Below are 20,294 nucleotides of genomic sequence, written 5' to 3' on the forward strand. Positions count from 1 at the left end.
CTTAGCTGTTCTTCTCACTCCTGCCAATACTGCAACTCTAATTCCTGCTTACCCTGCCTCTCTCACTCCTGCTTAGGCTGACCCTCTCAATCTTGCTTAGGCTGACCTTTTCACTCCTACTTACCCTGCCTCTCACTCCTGCTTACGCTGCTCCTCTCGCTCCTGCTTACGCTGCCCCTCTCGCTCCTGCTTACGCTGCTCCTCTAGCTCCTGCTATGGTGTGACTCTCATTCCTATTTACTCTGTTCCTCTGAGCCCTGTTCTGGTTGCCCCTCTCATTCCTACTTATGCAGCCCCACTCACTCCTGCGTATGTTGCTCCTCTCACTCATGCCTATGCTGCTCTTCAAACTACCATCAGTTTCCCAGTAATATGAGAGAAGTGCATTACATGCTGGCCTTGCCTGTCACACTCATATCCAATAACTGATTTTAAAATAATTGAGCAACAATGCGGCAGTCTGCATCAGTCCTCCTGATGGAACAATTGAGGCTCTCAAAACACCTGGAACTTTCATCCTTACCTGAAGGGCAATTTCATTCTGATTCTGGTTCTTTCTTGATGGGAGAATTCCATAGTATTCTTCCTGACGCTTCTTGAACTTTCGGAAATGTTCTTGGATCAAGAATGTGGCATAGAATTTGCCAACCGTCACCTCATCATCTGAACAGAAAATTTTAACATAGAACATAGAACGTAGAACATTACAGCGCAGAACAGGCCCTTCGGCCCACAATGTTGCGCCGACCAGTTAAAAAACAATGACAAAAAACAAAAACAAAAAAACAGCCAATTATTGTCAACCAACATGGAATTATAGAATTCCTACAGCGTAGAAGAAGACCATTCAGCCCTTCGAGTCTGCACCAACTCTCTGACACAGAGAGGTTCTCTAAACCCTGTCCCATAACCCCCTGTTAACCCTACTAATTCCCCTGACACTAAAGGGCACATCAGCATGGTCAATCCATCTAACATGCTCACCTTTGGAGTTTGGGATGGACAGCATGGTGGCACAGCGCTTGGGACTAGGTTCAATTCCAGCCTCGGTCACTGTCTGTGTAGAGTTTGCATGCTCTCCCCTTGTCTGCTTGAGTTTCCTCCTGATGCTCCGGTTTCCTTCCACAGTCTAAAGATGTGTGGGTTAGGTGGCTTGGCCACCTTAGTATCAGGGAATTAACAGGGTAAATACATGAGGTTATGGGGATAGGCCTGGATGGGATTGTTGTCGGCGCAGGCTAGGTGGGCTGAATAGTCTCCTTCTGCACTGCAGGGATTCTATGATTCTATGAAATCGGAGCACTTGGAAGAAACCCACGCAGACAGTCACCCAAGGCCAGACTGAACCTGAGCCCCTGGCACAGTGAGGCAGCAGTGCTAACTACTGCGTCACCCAAATCAACTAGATCATAATCATACATAAATATTTCACTGAGACAAACCTTGGTCCTGGTCAGTTCTCACACTATAAACAAGGGTCTCACAGCAAACAGTAGTGTCAAACGGCCTCTGTAAACCAACATCTGGTGCCAGGTTCTCACCTCCAATTGGTGGAATCACTTGGTCCAGCAATTTCATACTTGTTCGTTTCCAGATTTTTTTGATAATAGTTCTCAGTTCCTCATTGGACTGTTCAAAATTCCCTTTAGACATAAAGAATAAACCAAATCATTACACATCCATAGAACATACCAACAATGCATGTCTGAGTGTGTGTGTGTGTGTGTGTGTGTGTGTGTGTGTGTGCATGCACATGTCTGTATGTGTGTGCGTATCATTCCTTTCACGGAACCAAAGTGTTATGGTATAGTAAGAAACCATTCAGCCCACTGTGTCTGCACCGGCCAGAAAATAAACCAGCTGCTCATTTTAATCCCACTTTCCAGATCCTGGTCTGTGGCCTCACAGCTCTTCCTCTGTAGCATTTAAATGAGTTCAGTGTTTCAGCCTCAATCACTAATTTAGGCAGTGAACTCCTGCCACCTAGCACCCTCTGGGTGAAATGTTTTTCCACATTACCTATAATTCTTCTACCAATCACTTTAAATCTATGCCTCCCAGTAATTGACCCTTCAGCTAGGGAAAATAAGTCTTTCCAGCTTACCCTGTCTAGGCCACAGAGTATTTTGTACACCTCCATTAGGTCACCCCTCAGCCTCTTTCGTTCTAAGGAAAACAACACTAGCTTATCCAATCTTTCCTCATATCTGCAATTTTCAATCCCTGGCAACATTCTTGACAATCTTCCCTGTACTCTCTCCAGAGAGGGAGTTCTTCCTGTAATAAGACCATAACTGTACACAAAATTCCAGCTGCGGCCTAACCAGCTTGTTATACAGTTCCAGAATAACATTCCTGCTTTTGTACTCAATACCTCACCGAATAAAGTATTCAAAATGCTTTCTTCACCACCTTAGCTAACTGTTCTGCTACCTTCAGGGATCTGTGGACATTCACTCCAATGTTTCGCATCTCCTCAACTTCTCTTTCTACCTTTCAGCTAAGGGAGGGGACACAGACTGTTAGCAGAATCGGGACACTAAAACAAGGGGTCACAGACTCAGGATACGAGGTAGGCTATTTAAATTTAAAGTTTATTTATTAGTATCACAAGTAGGCTTACATTACCAGCACAATGAAACTACTGTGAAAATCCCCTAGTTGCCATACTCTGGTGCCTTTTTGGGTACTGAGAAGGAGAATTTAGCATGGCCAATGCACCTAACCAGGAAGATTGGACTCTGCGAGGAAATCAAGCACCCATAAGTAATCCATGCAGAGACAGTGACCCAAGCTGGGAATCGAACCCAAGTCCCTGGTGCTGTGAGTCAGTAGTGCTAATCAGGGATGAAAAGAAGCTTCTTCACTTGGAGAGCGATGGATCTGTGGAATTTTCCACCACAGAAAGCTGAGGAGGACAAGTTCCTGGCTATATTTATGAAGGAAATAGACTTCTGGACTCTATAGGCCTCAAAGGGTATAGGAAGAGTGTGGGAGTATAGAATTGAGATAGAGATTAGTCATGTTCATATTGAATAGTGGGGCAAATGATATATACCTGCTCCTAATGCAACACTTCCTGCACATGTGCTCAGCTAGGACACCAAGAGTGTTTAAGACATCCCATCTATAAGATATGCATTTCGTAGGACTGATCTGCCCCACTATGGCTTCAACTTGCTTCCCTTTCTTTTTCTCTTACGAATAGTCATCCAGACTCGAAATGATGACTCTATTCTCTCTCCATAGTCCTAATGAGATTTTCTGCATTTTCTGTTTTTGTTCCCTCACATTAATTTTATTTTACCTTGCTTTATTTATACAACTTAATTTGAACTGACTCCAATTTTATCTTTCTTTCTCTATTCCTTGTGTTTCTTACTTAAATATAAGTACCCTTTTCTTTAAAAAAGAAAGCATTTTTCTAATTCTCAGCAAATTCTTCCTGAACGCGGTGGTTTCTCACTAACAAATATACGTTTCTCTCATGTTTGGAGCTGCTGACTGTCTGTCTCTGGGTTTGAGAAATGACAGCAGGACTCAATCACAACTTTCCTAAGCCCTTTTTTTAACGCATTATCAGCCTCACACTGGAAATCAGCACGAGACTGATTACAATATGGGAATCACCATTTTCATATTGTTAGTGAACATGGGATGGTAATTAATGGGTACCAGACATGATCACCCATTGAGGCCCCCTTGGGATATTGGGGGAAGGGGTGTTTCCCCTTCAGCAGTGCAGATTGGCATCCCAACACTGCCCCCCTTCCCACCAGCATGAATTCCCCAGCGACTCTGTGATGCATAGAGGACCACAAACCCATCCCACAAAAACAGGTGGGAAAATGCCCATTTTCCTGCCAGTTGGGCATTTAGATTTTTTTTGGGTGGGGGGGCGGAAATCACCTCCATGATATTTATATAAATCAGTCAATCAAGTTCTGGTCAATGGTAACTCACAGAATGTTGATATGGGGGATTCGGTAATGGTAATGCAATAGAATGTCAAGGAATGATGGTTAGAATCTCTTGTGTTGGAGATGGTCACTGTTGGCGCTTACGTGGTGTGGTAATGATACTTGCTGCATGCAGGCATAGACTGCTTCAATCTGAGGAGTGCAATGGTACTTAATGGTACAATCATCAAGAAACGTGTTCACTTCTGCCCTTATGGTGGACAGAAGGTCATTGATGAAGTAGCTGAAGATAGTTGATTGTAGGGTACTATCCTCAGGAAACCTAGCACTGATGTTCTGGGATCATGGTGATTGACCTCCAACCACCAGGTTATCTTTATAACTAGGGCTTCTTGATGCCAAACTTGGTTAGATGCTCGTGTTATAAAGCAGAGGTTGACCCCCCCTCTGAGAAATAACACCAAAATGCCCTAAGAGGAATACCTCACTTCATAATCTGTGAAAAGTGTGTTGAAATGGTGTGATCTGCTTTGCTGCAACTTCTAGTGGTTAAATAAAAATAAATCCCACGTTACAGTTTATTTACCTAATAGTGAGCAAACTAACTAAACTATTAACAAACTGAATAAATCCTTTCTATTAGCTATTCTCAAATAAAACAAAATCCTAATGAAATGATGTTCAAATAAATACAATTCCCACAATTAACAAATACAATTAACAAAAATAGAATTTAGTCACTTTGTAAATTACAACCAGGTTTTGTTTCTTCTGGAAGATTCGGGACCTTCTATGTTGATTCTTTTGTCTCCAACTTTTCTTTGGTACCTTTGCTAGATGATTAGGCTAGAAGTGCTTTCTCTAAGACATAGATGAAGCTATGAGAGAGTTGAGAGCTGAGAGCAGTTAGCTCTCCCTCTTTATCCCGTTCTTTTACACCCATGATGACAATCAATATTTCCCATAATAGGATTGGTTCTAGGTTGTCAAAATCATCAGACTTAAATTTTAGGTTTTTGGCTGTAAGTACCTGATTCAAATTGATTGGCCAAATTTAAAAAATTCAAAAAGCCTGTTGTCTTGGTAAAACTGCTACTTGGCCTTTTGATACTAATGTTTCAGTTTGCATACTTGCATTTTAAATTTCTAAGCACAGAAAAAATACCACCTTTTACAAGTTTTACAATTTTACAAAACCAAATTCTAACTTCCTACCTCCCGATCTACAGTTACTGTACCCAACATTGCAACACTCGCATCACCTCTAGAATTCATCTGCTTTGTCCATATTTACACCAAAGTTGTATTGAGACACAATCTGTGTAGCCTTAACCCTAACTCACTGTTAATGACCCCTGCTATCAATTTGTTGATGATCAGAGTAGTGATGGGGCTTCAATTTGATTTATTATTGCCACATATGAAAAGTATTCTTTCTTGCACACTATACAGATAAAACATATCATTCATAGAGTACATAGGGGAGAAGGAAAGGAGAGGGTGCAGAATATAGTGTTAAAGTCACAGATCAGATGAAGAGAAAGATTAGCTAAATATATGATAAGACCATTCAAAAATCTGATGGCAGCAAGGAAGAACCTGTTCTTGAGTTGGTTGGTACATGTTCTCAGACTTTGTATCTAAGAAGGTGGAAGAGTGTGTGTCCGGGGTGCGTGGGGTCCTTAATTATGCTGGCTGCTTTTCTGAGACAGCAAGAAGTATACACAGAGTTAATGAATGGGAAGCTGGTTTGCATGATGGACTGGGCAACGTTCACAACCTTTGTGGTTTTCGACAGAACAGGAGCCATACCAAGCTATGTTACATCTGGAAAGATGCTTTCTATGGTGCATCTGGAAAAACTGGTGAGAGTCGGAGCAGATATGCCAAATTTCCTTTGCCTCCTGAGAAAATAAAGGCATTGGCAGTCTTTCTTAACCATTGCATCAGCATGGAGGGACCAGGACAGATTGTTGGTAATCTGAACACCTAGAAACCTGAAGCTCTCAACCATTTCCACTTCATTATCATTGGTGCAGGCAGGACATGTCATCCACTACGTTTCCTGAACTCAATGGCTATCTCCTTCGTTTTACTGATGTTGAGGGAGAGATTATTGGCACCATTTTACCAGATTCACTATTTCTTTCCTGTACTCGTCATTGTTTGACATCTGACTCACTATGGTGGTGTCATCAGCAATCTTGAAAAGTGGGTTGGAGGGAAGTATGGCCACACAACCATAAGTGTATAAGGAGTACAGCAAAGGACTGAAGACACACCCTTGCAGAGCACTGGTGTTGAAGATAATCATGGAGGTGTTGTTGTTATTTATCCTTACTGAATTGGCTGGATTATATTTGGACTGGGCAGAATTGTAGCTGTACTGGAATAATTTGCCGACAGGCACACCTGGTTCTGAAACACAAATCTTCAATTATTCAGCTGTGATGTTACCTGAGCCTGTGATTTGTGCTTATGTGCTGGCCTGTACCATCATTGAGGATGGGAGGTTTATGGGATAGTGATCTCTGTTACCTAATAATCCATCACCATTCGCAACTGACTGTGGCAGTACTGTAGAACTTTTATCTGGCCCATTGGTTGTTCCATACTCCCCTGACTTGATAGTAATGATCAAGTGAAACCATGATGTGAGATTACGGATTGTGGTTGCTGATGTCCCACAGCGCCTCATCGATGCCCAGTCATGAGTTGCTAGATCTGCTCTGAATCTGCCCCATTTATCTTGGTGGTAGTCCCACACAACACGATGGGACTTCATCTTCACAAAGGTCTGGTTACTCCGATCAATACTGTCATGGACACATGCACCTCTTACAGGATTGATGAGGATGAGGACAAATTGGTTCTTGTCTTGTCTCTGGTTTCCTCACAAACTCAATCCAGTGGATATGTCCTTCAGTACTTGACCCAAGCTGCTCAGTAGCTGTAAAGTTCACTTATTTATTTACTAGTTTCACAGATAGGCTTACATTAACACTGCAATGAAGTAAGTGAAAATCCCCTAGACGCTAAAAATCCCCTAGCCCCTAAAATCCCCTAAAATCTCCAGCACCTGTTCGCATACACTGACAGGGGAATTTAGCATGGCCAATGCATGTAACCAGCACCTCTTTTGAACTGAGAGAGGAAATTGGAGCATGCAGAGGAAATCCATGCAGACATGGGGAGAACATGCAAACTCCGCACAGACAATGTTACAAGCTGGGAGTCAAACACAGGTTCCTGGTGCTGCGAGGCAGCAGTGCCATTCAGTTGAGCTAGAGACAGTCCAGGTGAGGAACACTGAAGCTCCCCACCGGAGTACATTGTGTGTCCTTGTTACCCTCAGTGCTTCTTGCAACTTTTATTGGACACTGATTCACCAGCTGAGGGAGGGCAGTAGGTTGCAATTAGCCACTGGTCTCTTTGCCCATGTTTGACCCGATGAGACTTCCTGGGGCGCCAGAGTCAATGTTGATGTCTCCCAGGGCAATGCCCCTGACTGTATCCCACTATGCTGCCAGCTCTGCTGGGTTCTATTGTGTGGGCTTGACAGAACATACCCAACATCTGGCAGATTGTCAGTGTCACTGTCAAGACATGACATAAAATATATATTCATCAGAATATACTACTGAACCACTTTTTTTTTGTGCTGTTAAAAATGAAGAATTGCTAAGCTGTCCCCAGCTGCTCACCAGATGTTTTTCAGTAGTTTCAAAATAACAATAACCAATGGGGCAGTGGGTCTGTTCCATCTAACTCCGAACAAAGGAAAACTGCCACAGGTCTTCATCTCCCACAATGGTGCTAATGGCTTTGTGTTTATGAATGGGTAGAGTAAGGAAATCAAGGAAGTTTAAATTGACCCCCCTCGTGACGATGACATCTGTAGGATAGGATTTGGTGAGTATGACTACATCAGTCTATTACTTGAAAATCTGTGGTATAACTCTTTTAATTTTGGCACAAGCTCCCAGACCTGGGGAATGTGGGTTGGGAGTGGCTATTTGATGGCAAACTCATGTCTGGCATGTAGGCGGCTTTTAAAGGTCAGTTGATTGAAATGGAGAACAGGCATGTCCACACAAAAATGCAGGATAGAAATGGCAGGATTGGGGAACCATGGATGACAAGGGAAATTGTAAAGTTAGTCAAAAGGCAAAAAGGAAGCATACAATAGGTCTAGGCATCAAGGTTGGTGGCATTGCGGACAGTGAAGGTTATCTAGAATTGCAATAGGATCTTGATCAAATGGGTCAGTGGGCTTATGAACGGCAGATGGAGTTTAATTTAGATAAATGTGAGGTGATGCATTTTGGTAGAATGAACCAGAACAGGTGTTACTCTGTTAAAGGTAGGATGTTGGGGAAAATTATAGGACAAAGATCGAGGGATAGAGTTTCATAACTCTTTGAAAGTAGTGAAGAACGTATTTGAATGCTTGGTTTCATTGGTCAGAACATTGAATATAGGAATTAAAAGTTGTACAAGACATTGGTAAGGCTGCATTTGGAATACTGTGCACAGTTCTAGTCAGCCTATTATAGAAAGGGTATTATTAAACTGGAAAGAGTACAGAAAAGATTTATGAGGATGCTACCAGGAATTGATAGTTTGAGTTATAAGAAGAGGCTGGATAGACTGGGACTGTTCTCCCTGGAACATAGGAGGCTTAGGGGTGATCTTATAGAGGTTGATAAAATAATGAGGGGCATAGAACATAGAACATTACAGCGCAGAACAGGCCCTTCGGCCCACGATGTTGCGCCGACCAGTTTTTTAAAAAAAAACACTGACCCACTAATCTAAACCAATCCCTTTTCATCCATAAACCTATCCACAGATCTCTTAAACGCCCCCAAACTAGGCGCATTTACAACTGCAGCAGGCAGGGCATTCCAGTCCCTCACCACCCTCTGGGTAAAGAACCAACCCCTGACATCCGTCCTATAACTACCCCCCCTTAATTTAAAGCCATGCCCCCTCGTGCTAGCTTTCTCCATCCGAGGAAAAAGGCTATCACTATCCACCCTATCTAAACCTCTAATCATCTTATACGTTTCAATAAGATCCCCTCTTAGCCTCCTTCTTCCCAGCGAAAACAACCCCAAATCCCTCAGTCTCTCCTCATAGGACCTCCCCTCCATACCAGGCAACATCCTGGTAAACCTCCTCTGCACCCTCTCCTGGATCAGTCAACATCTTTTCCCAAAGGTAGGGGAGTCTAAAAAAGAGAGGACATATGTTTAAGGTGAGAGGGGGGAGACACAAAAGTGTTTAGAGGGGCAATTTTTTCACACAGAGGGTGGTGAGTGTCTGGAAGAAGCTGCCAGAGGTAGTAGTGGAGGCTGGGTCAATTTTGTCTTTTAAAAAGCATTTAATAGCTACATGTATACGATGAGTATGGAGGGATATGGGCCAAATGCAGGCAATTGGGATTAGTTTAGGGGTTTTAGAAAGAAAAAGGGTGGCATGGACAAGTTGGGCCGGAGGGCATGTTTCCATGCTGTAAACCTCTATGACTCTATGAGAGGTTGAATAAACTAGGATTACTTTCACTGGAGAAACAGAGGTTGAGGGGAGGCCTGATCAAGGTCTACAAAATAATGAGAGACACAGACAGGATGGATAGTCAGAGGCCTTTCCCAGGGTAGAAGTGTCAACTACGAGGGGGCACAGGTTCAATGTAGAGGGGGGGAAGTTTAAGGGAGATGTGCAAGATAAGTTTTTCGTGTAAAAGAGTGGTGGATGCCTGGAATGCTCTGCCAGAGGAGGTTGTGAAAGCAGGCACATTCATAGCATTTAAGAGGCATCTGGATGGGTACATGAAAGGGAGGGAATAGAGGGATATAAATTGAGTAAAGGCAGAAGGTTCTTTTTCGTTTAGTTATCTGTGATTGGCATAGACTTGAAGGGCCAAAGGGCCTCTTCTTATGCAGTGTTTTTCTTTGTTCTTTGTACCTAAGTGAGGAGGAGTTTGGCGGACTGGGCTGTGTGTACCTAGGTTGATGTTGAGTGTCCATCGCTTTTAGTTTTATTCAAGATTTCTACAGGGAATTTTATATAGCAGAGTTGTAAATGCTAAACCATATCAGAAGGAAGTTGAGATTAACCACATTGCTGTGGGTCTGAAGTCACATGTAAACCAGATAGGTAAGGATGGCAGGTTTCCTTCTCTAAATGACGTGAATGAACCACAGAATCTCTTCAGTGCAGAAGGAGGCCATTTGGCCCATTGAGTCTGCACTGATTCCCCAGTAGAATGTCTTACAGCCCGCCACCAAAACCCTGTGCATAATTTACCATGGCTAATCTCCCTAACCTGCACATCTTTGGACTGTGGGATGTCTGTAAGCTGTTGTCCTCACCCGGAGGAAACCCAAGCAACATGGGGAGAACATGCAAACTCCATACAGACAGTCACTCCGGGCCGGAATTGAACCTGGTCCCTGATGCCGTGAGGCAGCAGTGCTAACCATAGCCAGATGTGCTTTGTTTTGATCATCATCATTACTGAGGCTAGCTTCTTATTACAGGTATGTTTAATGAATTTAAATTCCTCGTTGGTGGATTTTGAACTCATGGCACAATTCTCCCATCCGGGCCCGCCACTTTTCTGGTGGGTCCAGACGGGAGATGCAGTCAGCGGCCTTGAACGGGGATTTGCGCATGCGCAGGGGAATGCATGCGCATCTCCCAGAGCCGGCCAGCAGTCGCCTGCCAGACTACCCTGGAAACCAGCAGGAAGGCAGGTAAGTAATTTAAATCTTTTTAAAATCTATTTTAAACATGTAGATCAATTAATCATCAGGACCTTTCAGGTCCCGATCGAATCTCCCGTCCTGCCAGATCCTTCATTCTAGTGGGGCTTAGGCTAGCTCTCCACGTTTGCACAACGAGCATGAGACTGCTGGAATGAAGAGGGGGGAGGCAATTGGGGCCTCCCAAGGGTTGGGTGGCAGGGGTGGTGTCTCTGAGCATGGGCACCCTGGCAGTGCCAGTCTGTGCCCCCAGCACTGCCCAAGGGACAAAGTGCCTACGCCCAGGAGGCACGTTAGCACTGCCCATCAGGCATTGGGCAGTGCCATGGGGTGGTCTATTGTGGGCAGAGCCTGGATGCAATTGGTAGGGGTGGGGAATCCTGCTACCACTCTGCATTGGGGTTGGTCTGGGATGGAGGGAGGGCAGCGATTAGAGCTGGCTGGGGTCGGGGTGGCTGATCTGACATGGGGAGGGGTTTGCCTCTGGGGGTGGCTGACCCTGGGGCTCTGGGGGGGAGGTGGGGTCAGCAGCTGGAGGAGGGGGAATTGCTGGGGTGAGGGGGATGGGGATATCGCCAACTGCTGACGAGTGCTCTGGGACAGGGAGTGTCAGGGCTAGCCCGGGAATGGTTGTGGGGGTCAAGCTCGGGCTGTTGTGGGGGGGGGGTTGCTGGGGGGGCAGCACTGTGATGGTACTAGGCTGGCCAGCAATTGAGCTGGCCAGCAAACAGGAGTTTGACAGTTTGGGGCCATTGCACATGCACACACCTCCAGAACTGTCAATCTCCCTTGGAGGGAGTGCAGAGGAGGTTTACTAGGCTGATACCGGAGTTGAGGGGGTTGAGCTATGAGGAGAGGCTGAATAAACTAGGCTTGTACTCGTTAGAGTTTAGAAGAATGAGGGGAGATCTCATTGAGACGTATAAGATGATGAATGGGATGGATAGGATAGAGGTGGAGAGACTCTTCCCGCTCAGAAAGGACAGTAGGACTAGGGGGCACAGCCTCAAGATAAAGGGGGGGGGTGGTTTAGAACGGAGTTGAGGAGGAACTTCTTCACTCAAAGGGTGGTGAATCTCTGGAATTCTCTGCCCGTTGAAGTGGTGGAGGCTGCCTCGCTCAATATTTTTAAGACGCGGGTTGATGGGTTTTTGATAAGAGAGGGGATTAAGGGTTATGGGGAGAGGGCGGGAAAGTGGAACTGAGCAGCGACAGATCAGCCATGATCTTATTGAATGGCGGGGCAGGCTCGAAGGGCTAGATGGCCTACTCCTGCTCCTATTTCTTATGTTCTTATGTTCTCTGATGCGAATAGGCCTGCCCTCCTGGGTTTTTAATGAGATTCATGACTGGGCCCTCGGCATTGCATAGAGTGTGGAGATTCAGGTGAGAAGCTGACTAGTCAGAACTGGCGCAACTTAGAACAGTTTTGCTGCTAGTTCAGCACCTGTGAGAGAATCGCCCTCCATGTCTCCAGACCTTTAACTCATTACTGTTGCATTAAGTTAACTTCTATGCTTGTGTACTCTCGACATAAACCCTTCTTTGTGGTGGAGCAATTTGCCTGGTTAATTCTGAAAATAAACAAGAATCCTCCATGCTAAGTAGTTACCCTCTATATAACTCCTTAATTTTCTACTTTTGATACAGTAGCTCATAGTTCCGTATTACTTTAACAAAGCCATACTCTACATGGTAGGTCTATAAACTGTTGTCGAACAGCCTTGCTCCATCTTCAACTTCCGACAGCTGTTTTAGGAAGGGACGTTCAGCGTGTGACCTGTTTCTCCTTCAGTATAAATTTTCCTACCTTCAGTTTTAATTTTGAGGGCTGTCCGAACCAATGCAAAGAGGGTAGCATTAAACGTGACTGTGCCATCACTGTTCATCGGCATGTTCATGGAGACCAACCTCTGGGGAAAAGAATGAAGAAATCAGCTACAGGGAGTTAGCAAATCACAGTTCAGAAACACAGAGCTCTGCAAACATACATTAGACATTCAAGCTCTTCAAGTGGATGTTAACGTTCCCACAGCAGCACTGAAAGAGGAGCAGTTAAATTTCCCAGGATCCCTGGTCAACATTTTACCACCAACCAACATTGCATAAATAAAATTCACCAGCACAGATTACCTCATGGAGATTAATGGGATCTTGGTGCTTATAAATTGTTTATTGTGTTTACTTTGTGTTTCCACTCGATACCATGTTCTGAGTTGTCAATTTTCTCAAGGCAAGTATGGGGACAGTGAAATATGGCTTAAAAATCTATGGGACGATAAAGTGTTTTGTTGAGTTATTAATACATTGAGAGCAAGAAACAAACACACGCACACTTCTTATTACAGTCAAGCTGATACAGAAGGGATAAAACCACCTCAATACATCTCATGCAGTGACCTGGGGGGATTGATTATGGACCCAGCATCGAGGCACTCTGTTTTGCAGACTGAAAGTCAGCATCCTCTTGCACCTTGCATGAAGATAAAGGAATCATAGACACAAGAGTGGATGTAGATGTTTCCTATTTGTCCTCGTCTTCATATGGCTTCACCCAGTCCAAGGATCTTCATCCTCTTGATTACTCCTGATCCTACTCTTTATTGTATTCTTCACTTTGGATGAGATCATACAAAAAAAATTCGAAGTGTCAAATGACCAAGAATACGAGACAGTTTTAGCCCTGCTTTTCGGGCAAGTTTAAAACTGTAATCTTATGGCACTTAGTGCAATAAAATGCCAGGATGCAATTCTCACCAGCAAGAGGGGGGATGGGGATATCACATGGAGCTGGTACCCAGTGGGAAGTGTCAGGGTGCATGGTGGGCAGTGCCAGTGTCAAGCACATATTGCCAATCCAACACTGTCCCATGAGCACTGGTTGGAAAAAGCCATCTGATTCACTATATAGGAACATAGAAACTAGAAGCAGGAATAGGCCATTCAGCCCTTCGAGCCTGCTTTGCCATTCATTTTGATCATAGCTGATCATCAAATTCAATATCCTGATCTCCCCTCCCCACTTCTCCCAATAGATCTTGATCCCTTTAGCCCCAAGAGCAACATCTAATTTCTTCTTGTAATCAGACAATGTTTTGGCCTCAATAATTTCTGTGGTAGTGAATTCCACATATTCACCACCCTCTGGGTGGAGAAATTTCTCCTCACCTGAGTTCTGAAAGGTTTACCCCTTATCCTCACTATGACCCCCTAGTTCTGAACTCCCCCACCATTGGGAACATGCCTTCTGACTCTACCCTGTCTAACTCTATGAGAATTTTATAAGTTTCTGTGAGATCCCCTCTCACTCTTCTAAACTCCAGTGAATATAATTCTAACTGACTTAGTCTCTCCTCATATGACAGACCTGCCATCCCAGAAATCAGCCTGGTAAACCGTTGGTGTACTCCCTCTAACAGAAAGTACATCGTTCCTCAGACACCAAACAGCTTCCCATCCATTGACTCTGTCTACAGGTGTTAGACCAGGTGTTAGACTTGGAGGTAGGTGAGCACTTTGGTGATAGTGACCACAATTTGGTTATGTTTACCTTAGTGATGGAAAGGGATAAGTATATACTGAAGGGCAGAAGTTACAGCTGGGGAAAGGTAATTATGAGGCCATTAGGCGAGATTTAGGATATGTAGGTTGGAGTAGGAAACTGCAGGGGCTGGGAACAACTGAAATGTGGAGCTTATTCAAGAAGCAGCTACTGCGAGTCCTTGATAAATATGTACCTGTCAGGAGGAAGTGGTCGAGCGAGGGAACTGTGGTGTACTAAAGAAGTTGAATCTGTAGTGAAGAGGAAGAAGGAGGCTTATGTAAAAATGAGACATGAAGGCTCAGTTAGGGCACTGGAGAGTTACAAATTAGCCAGGAAGGAGCTAAAGAGAGTGTTAAGAAGAGCCAGAAGAGGACATGAGAAGACTTTGGCGGATAGGATCAAGGCGAGCCCTAAAGCTTTCTCTGGGTATGTCAAGAATAAAAGATTGGTTAGGGCAAGATTAGGGCCAGTCAGAGACAGTAGTGGGAAGTTGTGCATGGAGCCTGAAGAGATAGGAGAGGCACTAAATGAATATTTTTAGTCAGTATTCATGCAGGAAAAAGTCAATGTAGTCGAGGAGAATACTGAGATACAGGCTTTTAGACAAGACGGGATTGAGGTACTTAAGGAGGAGGTGTTAGCAATTCTTGAGAGTATGAAAATAGATAAGTCCGCTGGGCCGGATGGGATTCTCTGGGAGGCTAGCGAGGAGATTGCAGAGCCTTTGGCTTTGATCTTCATGTCGTCATTGGCTACAGGTATAGTGCCGGAAGACTGGAGGACATTAAATGTTGTCCCCTTGTTCAAGAAGGGGAGTAGAGACCATCCTGGGAATTATAGACCAGTGAGCCTTACTTCTGTTGTGGGCAAAGTTTTGGAAAGAATTATAAGGGATAGGATTTATAATCATCTGGAGAGAAATAAATTGATTAGGGATAGTCAACATGGTTTGTGAAGGGTAGGTTGAGCCTCACAAACCTTATCGAGTTTTTTGAAAAGGTGACCAAAGAGGTGGATAAGAGTAAGGCAGTTGACGTGGTGTGTATGGATTTTAGCAAAGCGTTTGATAAGGTTCCCCATGGTAGGCTATTGCAGAAAATGCAGATGCATGGGATTGAGGGTGATTTAGCAGTTTGGATCAGTCATTGGCTAGCTGATAGAAGACAGAGGGTGGTGGTTGATGGGAAATATTCAACCTGGAGTTCAGTTACAAGTGGTGTACCTCAAGGATCTGTTTTGGGGCCACTGCTGTTTGTCATTTTTATAAATGACCTAGATGAGGGTGTAGAAGGATGGGTTAGTAAATTTGCTGATGACACCAAAGTTGGAGGAGTTGTAGACAGTGAGGATGGATGTTACAGTTTGCAGAGGGACATAGATAAGCTGCAGAGCTGGGCTGAGAGGTGGCAAATGGAGTTTAATGCGGAAAAGTGTGAGATGATTCAATTTGGTAAGAGTAACAGGAGTACAGAATATAGGGCTAATGGAAGGACTCTTGGTAGTGTTGACAAGCGCAGAGATCTCGGTGTACATGTGCGTAGATCCCTGAAAGTTGGCACCCAGGTTGATAAGGTTGTTAAGAAGGCGTACGGTGAGTTAGCTTTTATTGGTAGAGGGATTGAATTTTGGAGCTGTGAGGTCATGTTGCAACTGTACAAAACTCTGGTGCAGCCGCACTTGGAGTATTGCATACAGTTTTGGTCGCCGCATTATAAGAAGCACGTGGAGGCATTGGAAAGGGTGCAGAGGAGGTTTACCAGGATGTTGCCTGGTATGGTGGGAAGGTCTTATGAGGAAAGGCTGAGGGACTTGAGGTTATTTTCGTTAGAGAGAAGAAGGTTAAGAGGTGACCTAATTGAGGCATACAAGATGATCAGAGGGTTAGATAGGGTGGATAGTGAGAGCCTTTTTCCTGGAGTGGTGACGGCTAACACAAGGGGACATAGCTTTAAATTAAGGGGTGGTAATTATAGGATGGATGTCAGAGGTAGGTTCTTTTCTCAGAGGGAAGTAAGGGTGTGGAATGCCCTGCCTGCAGCAGTTGTGGACTTGCCAACTTTAAGGGCGTTCAAATGGTCAGTTGATAGGCATATGGATAACATTGGAATAGTTTAGGTTAGAGGGTCATTAGATTGGTTCCACTGGTCGGCACAACATCGAGGGCCGAAGGGCCTGTTGTGCGCTGTAATGTTCTATGTTCTATGTACACTTCCCGCTGTCTCGTAAAAGCAGTCAGCATAATTAACGATCCCATGCATCCTGGACATACTGTCTTCTGCCTTCTTCCATCAAGAAAAAGATACAAAAATCTGAAGTCACGTACCAATTGACAACAGCTTTGTCCCTGCTGCCATCAGACTTTTGAACAGACCTACTTCGCACCAAGTTGCTCTTTCTCTACACACTAGCTATGACTGTGACACTACATTCTGCACTCCCTCCTTTCCTTCTCTAAGAACAGTATGCTTTGACTGTATAGTGCACAAGAAACAATACTTTTTACTGCATGCTAACATGTGACAATCAAATCAAAACTGCACACAATATTGCCAATCAAATCAAATATTGACAATCAAATCAAAATAAAATCAAAACTGCACTCAATATTGCAGGTATGGTCTCACCAATGCCCTATACAATTCATCATAGAGTCATAGAAACCCTACACTACAGAAGGAGGCCATTCGGCCCATAGAGTCTCACTGACAATAATCCCACCCCAGGCCCTATTCCCATGATCCCACACATTTACCCCACTAATTCCTCTAACCTACACATCTTGGGACACTAAAGGGCAACTTAGCATGGCCATTGCACCTAACCCGCACATCTTTGGACTGTGGGAAGAAACCGGAGCGTGCAGAGGAAACTCACGCAGACACGGGGAGAATGTGCAAACTCCACACAGATGTTGACCCAAGATGGCAACAAATCATCCCTATCCTTTGATTCAAATCCACTTGCTATGAAGGCCAACATACCATTTTCCTTCTTTACTGCCTGCTGTAGTCACTTTCAGTGACTGATGCATGAGGACTGTGAGGTCTCGTTGAGTATCCACCTCTTTCAATTCACACACATTCAAGTAGTAATCTGTCATCCTAGTATTGCTACCAAAGTGGAAAACCTCACATTTATCCACGTTGTACTGCATCTGCCATGCACATGCCCACATACTCAGCCTGTTCAAATCACACTGAAACATCTCTGCATTCTCTTCACAGCTCACCCTCCCATTTGTACTATCTGCAAATTTGGAGATAATACATTTCATTCCCTCTTCCAAATCATTAAAACAGTTGGGGTCACAACACAGATTCCTGTGGAACCCCACTAGTCACTGACTGCTAATCAGAAAAAGGCCCATTTATGCCAACTCTTTGCTTCCTATCTCCTAACCAAATTTCTATCCATCTCAAGACATTACCTGCAATCTCATGTGCTTTAGCTTTACGTAATAGTCTGTTATATGAGACTTTGTCAAAAGCCTTCTGAAAATCTAAATAAACCACATCCACTGGTTCTCATCCTCAAAGAATTCTAATAGATTTGTCAAGCATGATTTCCCTTTTGTAAATCCATGCTTTGTCTGATTATACCACGGCCGTCCAAATGCAAGTTATGAAATCCTTAATAATAGACTCTAGCAACTTCCCCAGTACCAACATTAGGTTCACTGGTCTATAATTCCCTGATTTCTCTCTACCTCGATCTTGACTTGCTTACATGAGTTACCTTCCAATCTGTAGGAACTATTCCAGAGTCCAGAGAATTTTGGAAAATGACCACCAATGGATTTACTATTGTCCTTTAGGGAAGGAAATCTGAAGGAACCTGGTCTGGCCTACATGTGACTCCAGACCATTGCAGTGTGGTTGACTCTCAACTACCTCTGAAATGGACAAGCAAGCCATTCAGTTATATCAATCGCTACAAAGTCTCATCAAAGAAATGAAACTGGATGGACCACCTGGCCTCGACCTAGGCAGCGGAAAAGACAATGGCAAAACAAACAGCCCTGTTGGCCCTGCAAAGTCCTCCATCTGGGGTCGAATACTAAAATTGGGAGAGCTGTCTCACACATCAGTCAAGCAACAGCCTGAAATAGCACTTCTCATGGGCCTCAGCTCAGACATCACCATTACCACCAGCAGACAGGCCCAGCAGAAGTGATGGCACACTGCTATGCAGTTAGGAGGAAGTTGTCCTTGGAGTCCTCAACATTGAATCCAGACCCAATGAAGGCTCATGGCTTCAGATTAAACATGGGCAAGGAAACAGCTTACTGGTTACCTCTTTGGCTGATGAATCAGTACACTTGGATGAAGCACTGAGGGTGGCAGGAATGCAAAATGTACTTGGGTGGGGGATTTCAATGTCTACCACCAAGGTTGGTTCGGCAGAAGCACCACTGATGGAGCTGGTCAGGTCTTAAAGGAGGTAACGGCTAGACTGGGCCTGCAACAGGTGGTGAAGGAACCAACAAGAGGAAAAATCACACTTGATCTCATCCTTACCAATCTGCTGGCATGCCTCTGCCCATGAAAGTATCGGTAAGAATGTCCACTGCGCAGTCCTTGTGGAGATGAAGTCATGTCTTCACATTGAGAATAATTGTGTTGTGTTGCCTCCATTGTGTTGTGGCATTATCACTATCTGATTTTGAACAGATCTAGCAACTCAAGACTGGGCATCTATGAAGCGCTGTGGGCCATCAACAGCAGTGGAACTGTACTCCAGCACAATGTGTAAACTCATGGCTCAGCACATCCTCATGCAACCATTACCATCAAGCTCGGACGTCAACCCTGGTTTTCCTGTGGCCATTCCCTGCAAAACAGATATACCACTTTAGATACTGTTGTAGGGAATGACCTCTCTGGGGAAAGTGGCAGCTTCCAAACTCGTTGCACCATACTTGGTTCTGCTGCAGAGGGGAGGGATAAAAAGTGTGCCAGTGCAATAGTTATACAGGATTCAATTGGCCGCAAACGAGACTCCTGGGTGGTATGTTGCTTCCCTAGTGATCAAGGATGTCTCAAGGCGAGAACAGGACATTCTGGAGGATAGAGGGTGAACAACCAGTGGTTGTGGTACACATCAGTACAAACAACACAGGTAAAGAAAGGGGTGAGTCCTAAGAGCAGAATACAGGGAGCTAGGAAGAAAGTTAAGAAACTGGACCTCAAAGGTAGTTATCTCAGAATTATTACCGGTGCCACGTGATTGTCAGAGTAGAAATTACACAATATATCAGATAAAGAGATGGTTTCAGATTCCTGGGGCATTGGAACCGGTTCTGGGGGAGGTGGACCTCTACAATCAGAACTGGGACTGACGTCTTAGGGGGGCTGTTTGCTAGAGCGGTTGGGGAGGGTTTAAATGAATATGCCAGGGGAATGGAACCTTTGTAAGGAGTCAGAGAAGGAGGGAGCAAGTGCAAAAACAAAAAGGTAGAAAAGGGAATAAGAAAAGTGATAGGCAGAGAAACCAAGGACAAAGTTCAAACAAGGCTATAGAGAAAAATATTGGGAGCAAGGCAAATAATGTTAAAAAGACAAGCTTAAAAGACTCTGTGCCTTAATGCATGGAGCATTTGCAATGAAGTTGATGAACTAATTGTGCAGATAGTTGTAAAAGGGTACAATATGATCAGGATTATGGAGACACAACTGCAGGGTGACCAGGGTTGAGAATTAAATGTCTCAGGGTATTCAATATTTAGGAAGAATAGGCATAAAGGAAAATGTGATGGAGTGCCACTGCTGGTTAAAGAGGAAATTAACACAATAGTGAGAAAGGATATGAACTCAGACAAAATGGAGTCTGTATGGGTAGAGCTGAGAAATACCAAGGGGCAAAAAACATTAGTGGGTATCATATATAGACCCCCAAACTGAAGTGGTGATGTTGGGAATGGCATTAAACATGAAATTAGAGATGCATGTGATAAGGGAATATTGGTGATCATGGATGATTTTAATCTGCACATAGATTGGGCAAATCAAATTAGATACAATGCTGTAGAGAAGGAATTCCCGGGGTGTATACGGGATGATT

General features: G+C 44.2%; 1 protein-coding gene across 3 annotated transcripts in view; it reads right to left on the bottom strand.

The window, feature by feature from the left end:
* LOC145338628 (voltage-dependent L-type calcium channel subunit alpha-1S-like) overlaps positions 1–20,294 on the bottom strand; it is a 421,023-nt gene that overhangs the window by 32,650 nt on the left and 368,079 nt on the right. For all 3 annotated transcript variants that reach the window (XM_080183005.1, XM_080183003.1, XM_080183004.1), the window contains 3 exons: positions 12,501–12,603; positions 1,542–1,643; positions 524–663 (listed from right to left, as the gene is read on the bottom strand). In XM_080183005.1, the coding sequence (XP_080039131.1) occupies positions 524–663; positions 1,542–1,643; positions 12,501–12,603 (345 nt within the window). The remainder of the gene's footprint in view (positions 1–523; positions 664–1,541; positions 1,644–12,500; positions 12,604–20,294) is intronic.

This window comes from Carcharhinus amblyrhynchos, unplaced genomic scaffold, assembly GCF_965287045.1.
Source record: "Carcharhinus amblyrhynchos unplaced genomic scaffold, sCarAmb.v2.hapA chromosome_113, whole genome shotgun sequence".
NCBI lineage: Eukaryota > Metazoa > Chordata > Chondrichthyes > Carcharhiniformes > Carcharhinidae > Carcharhinus > Carcharhinus amblyrhynchos.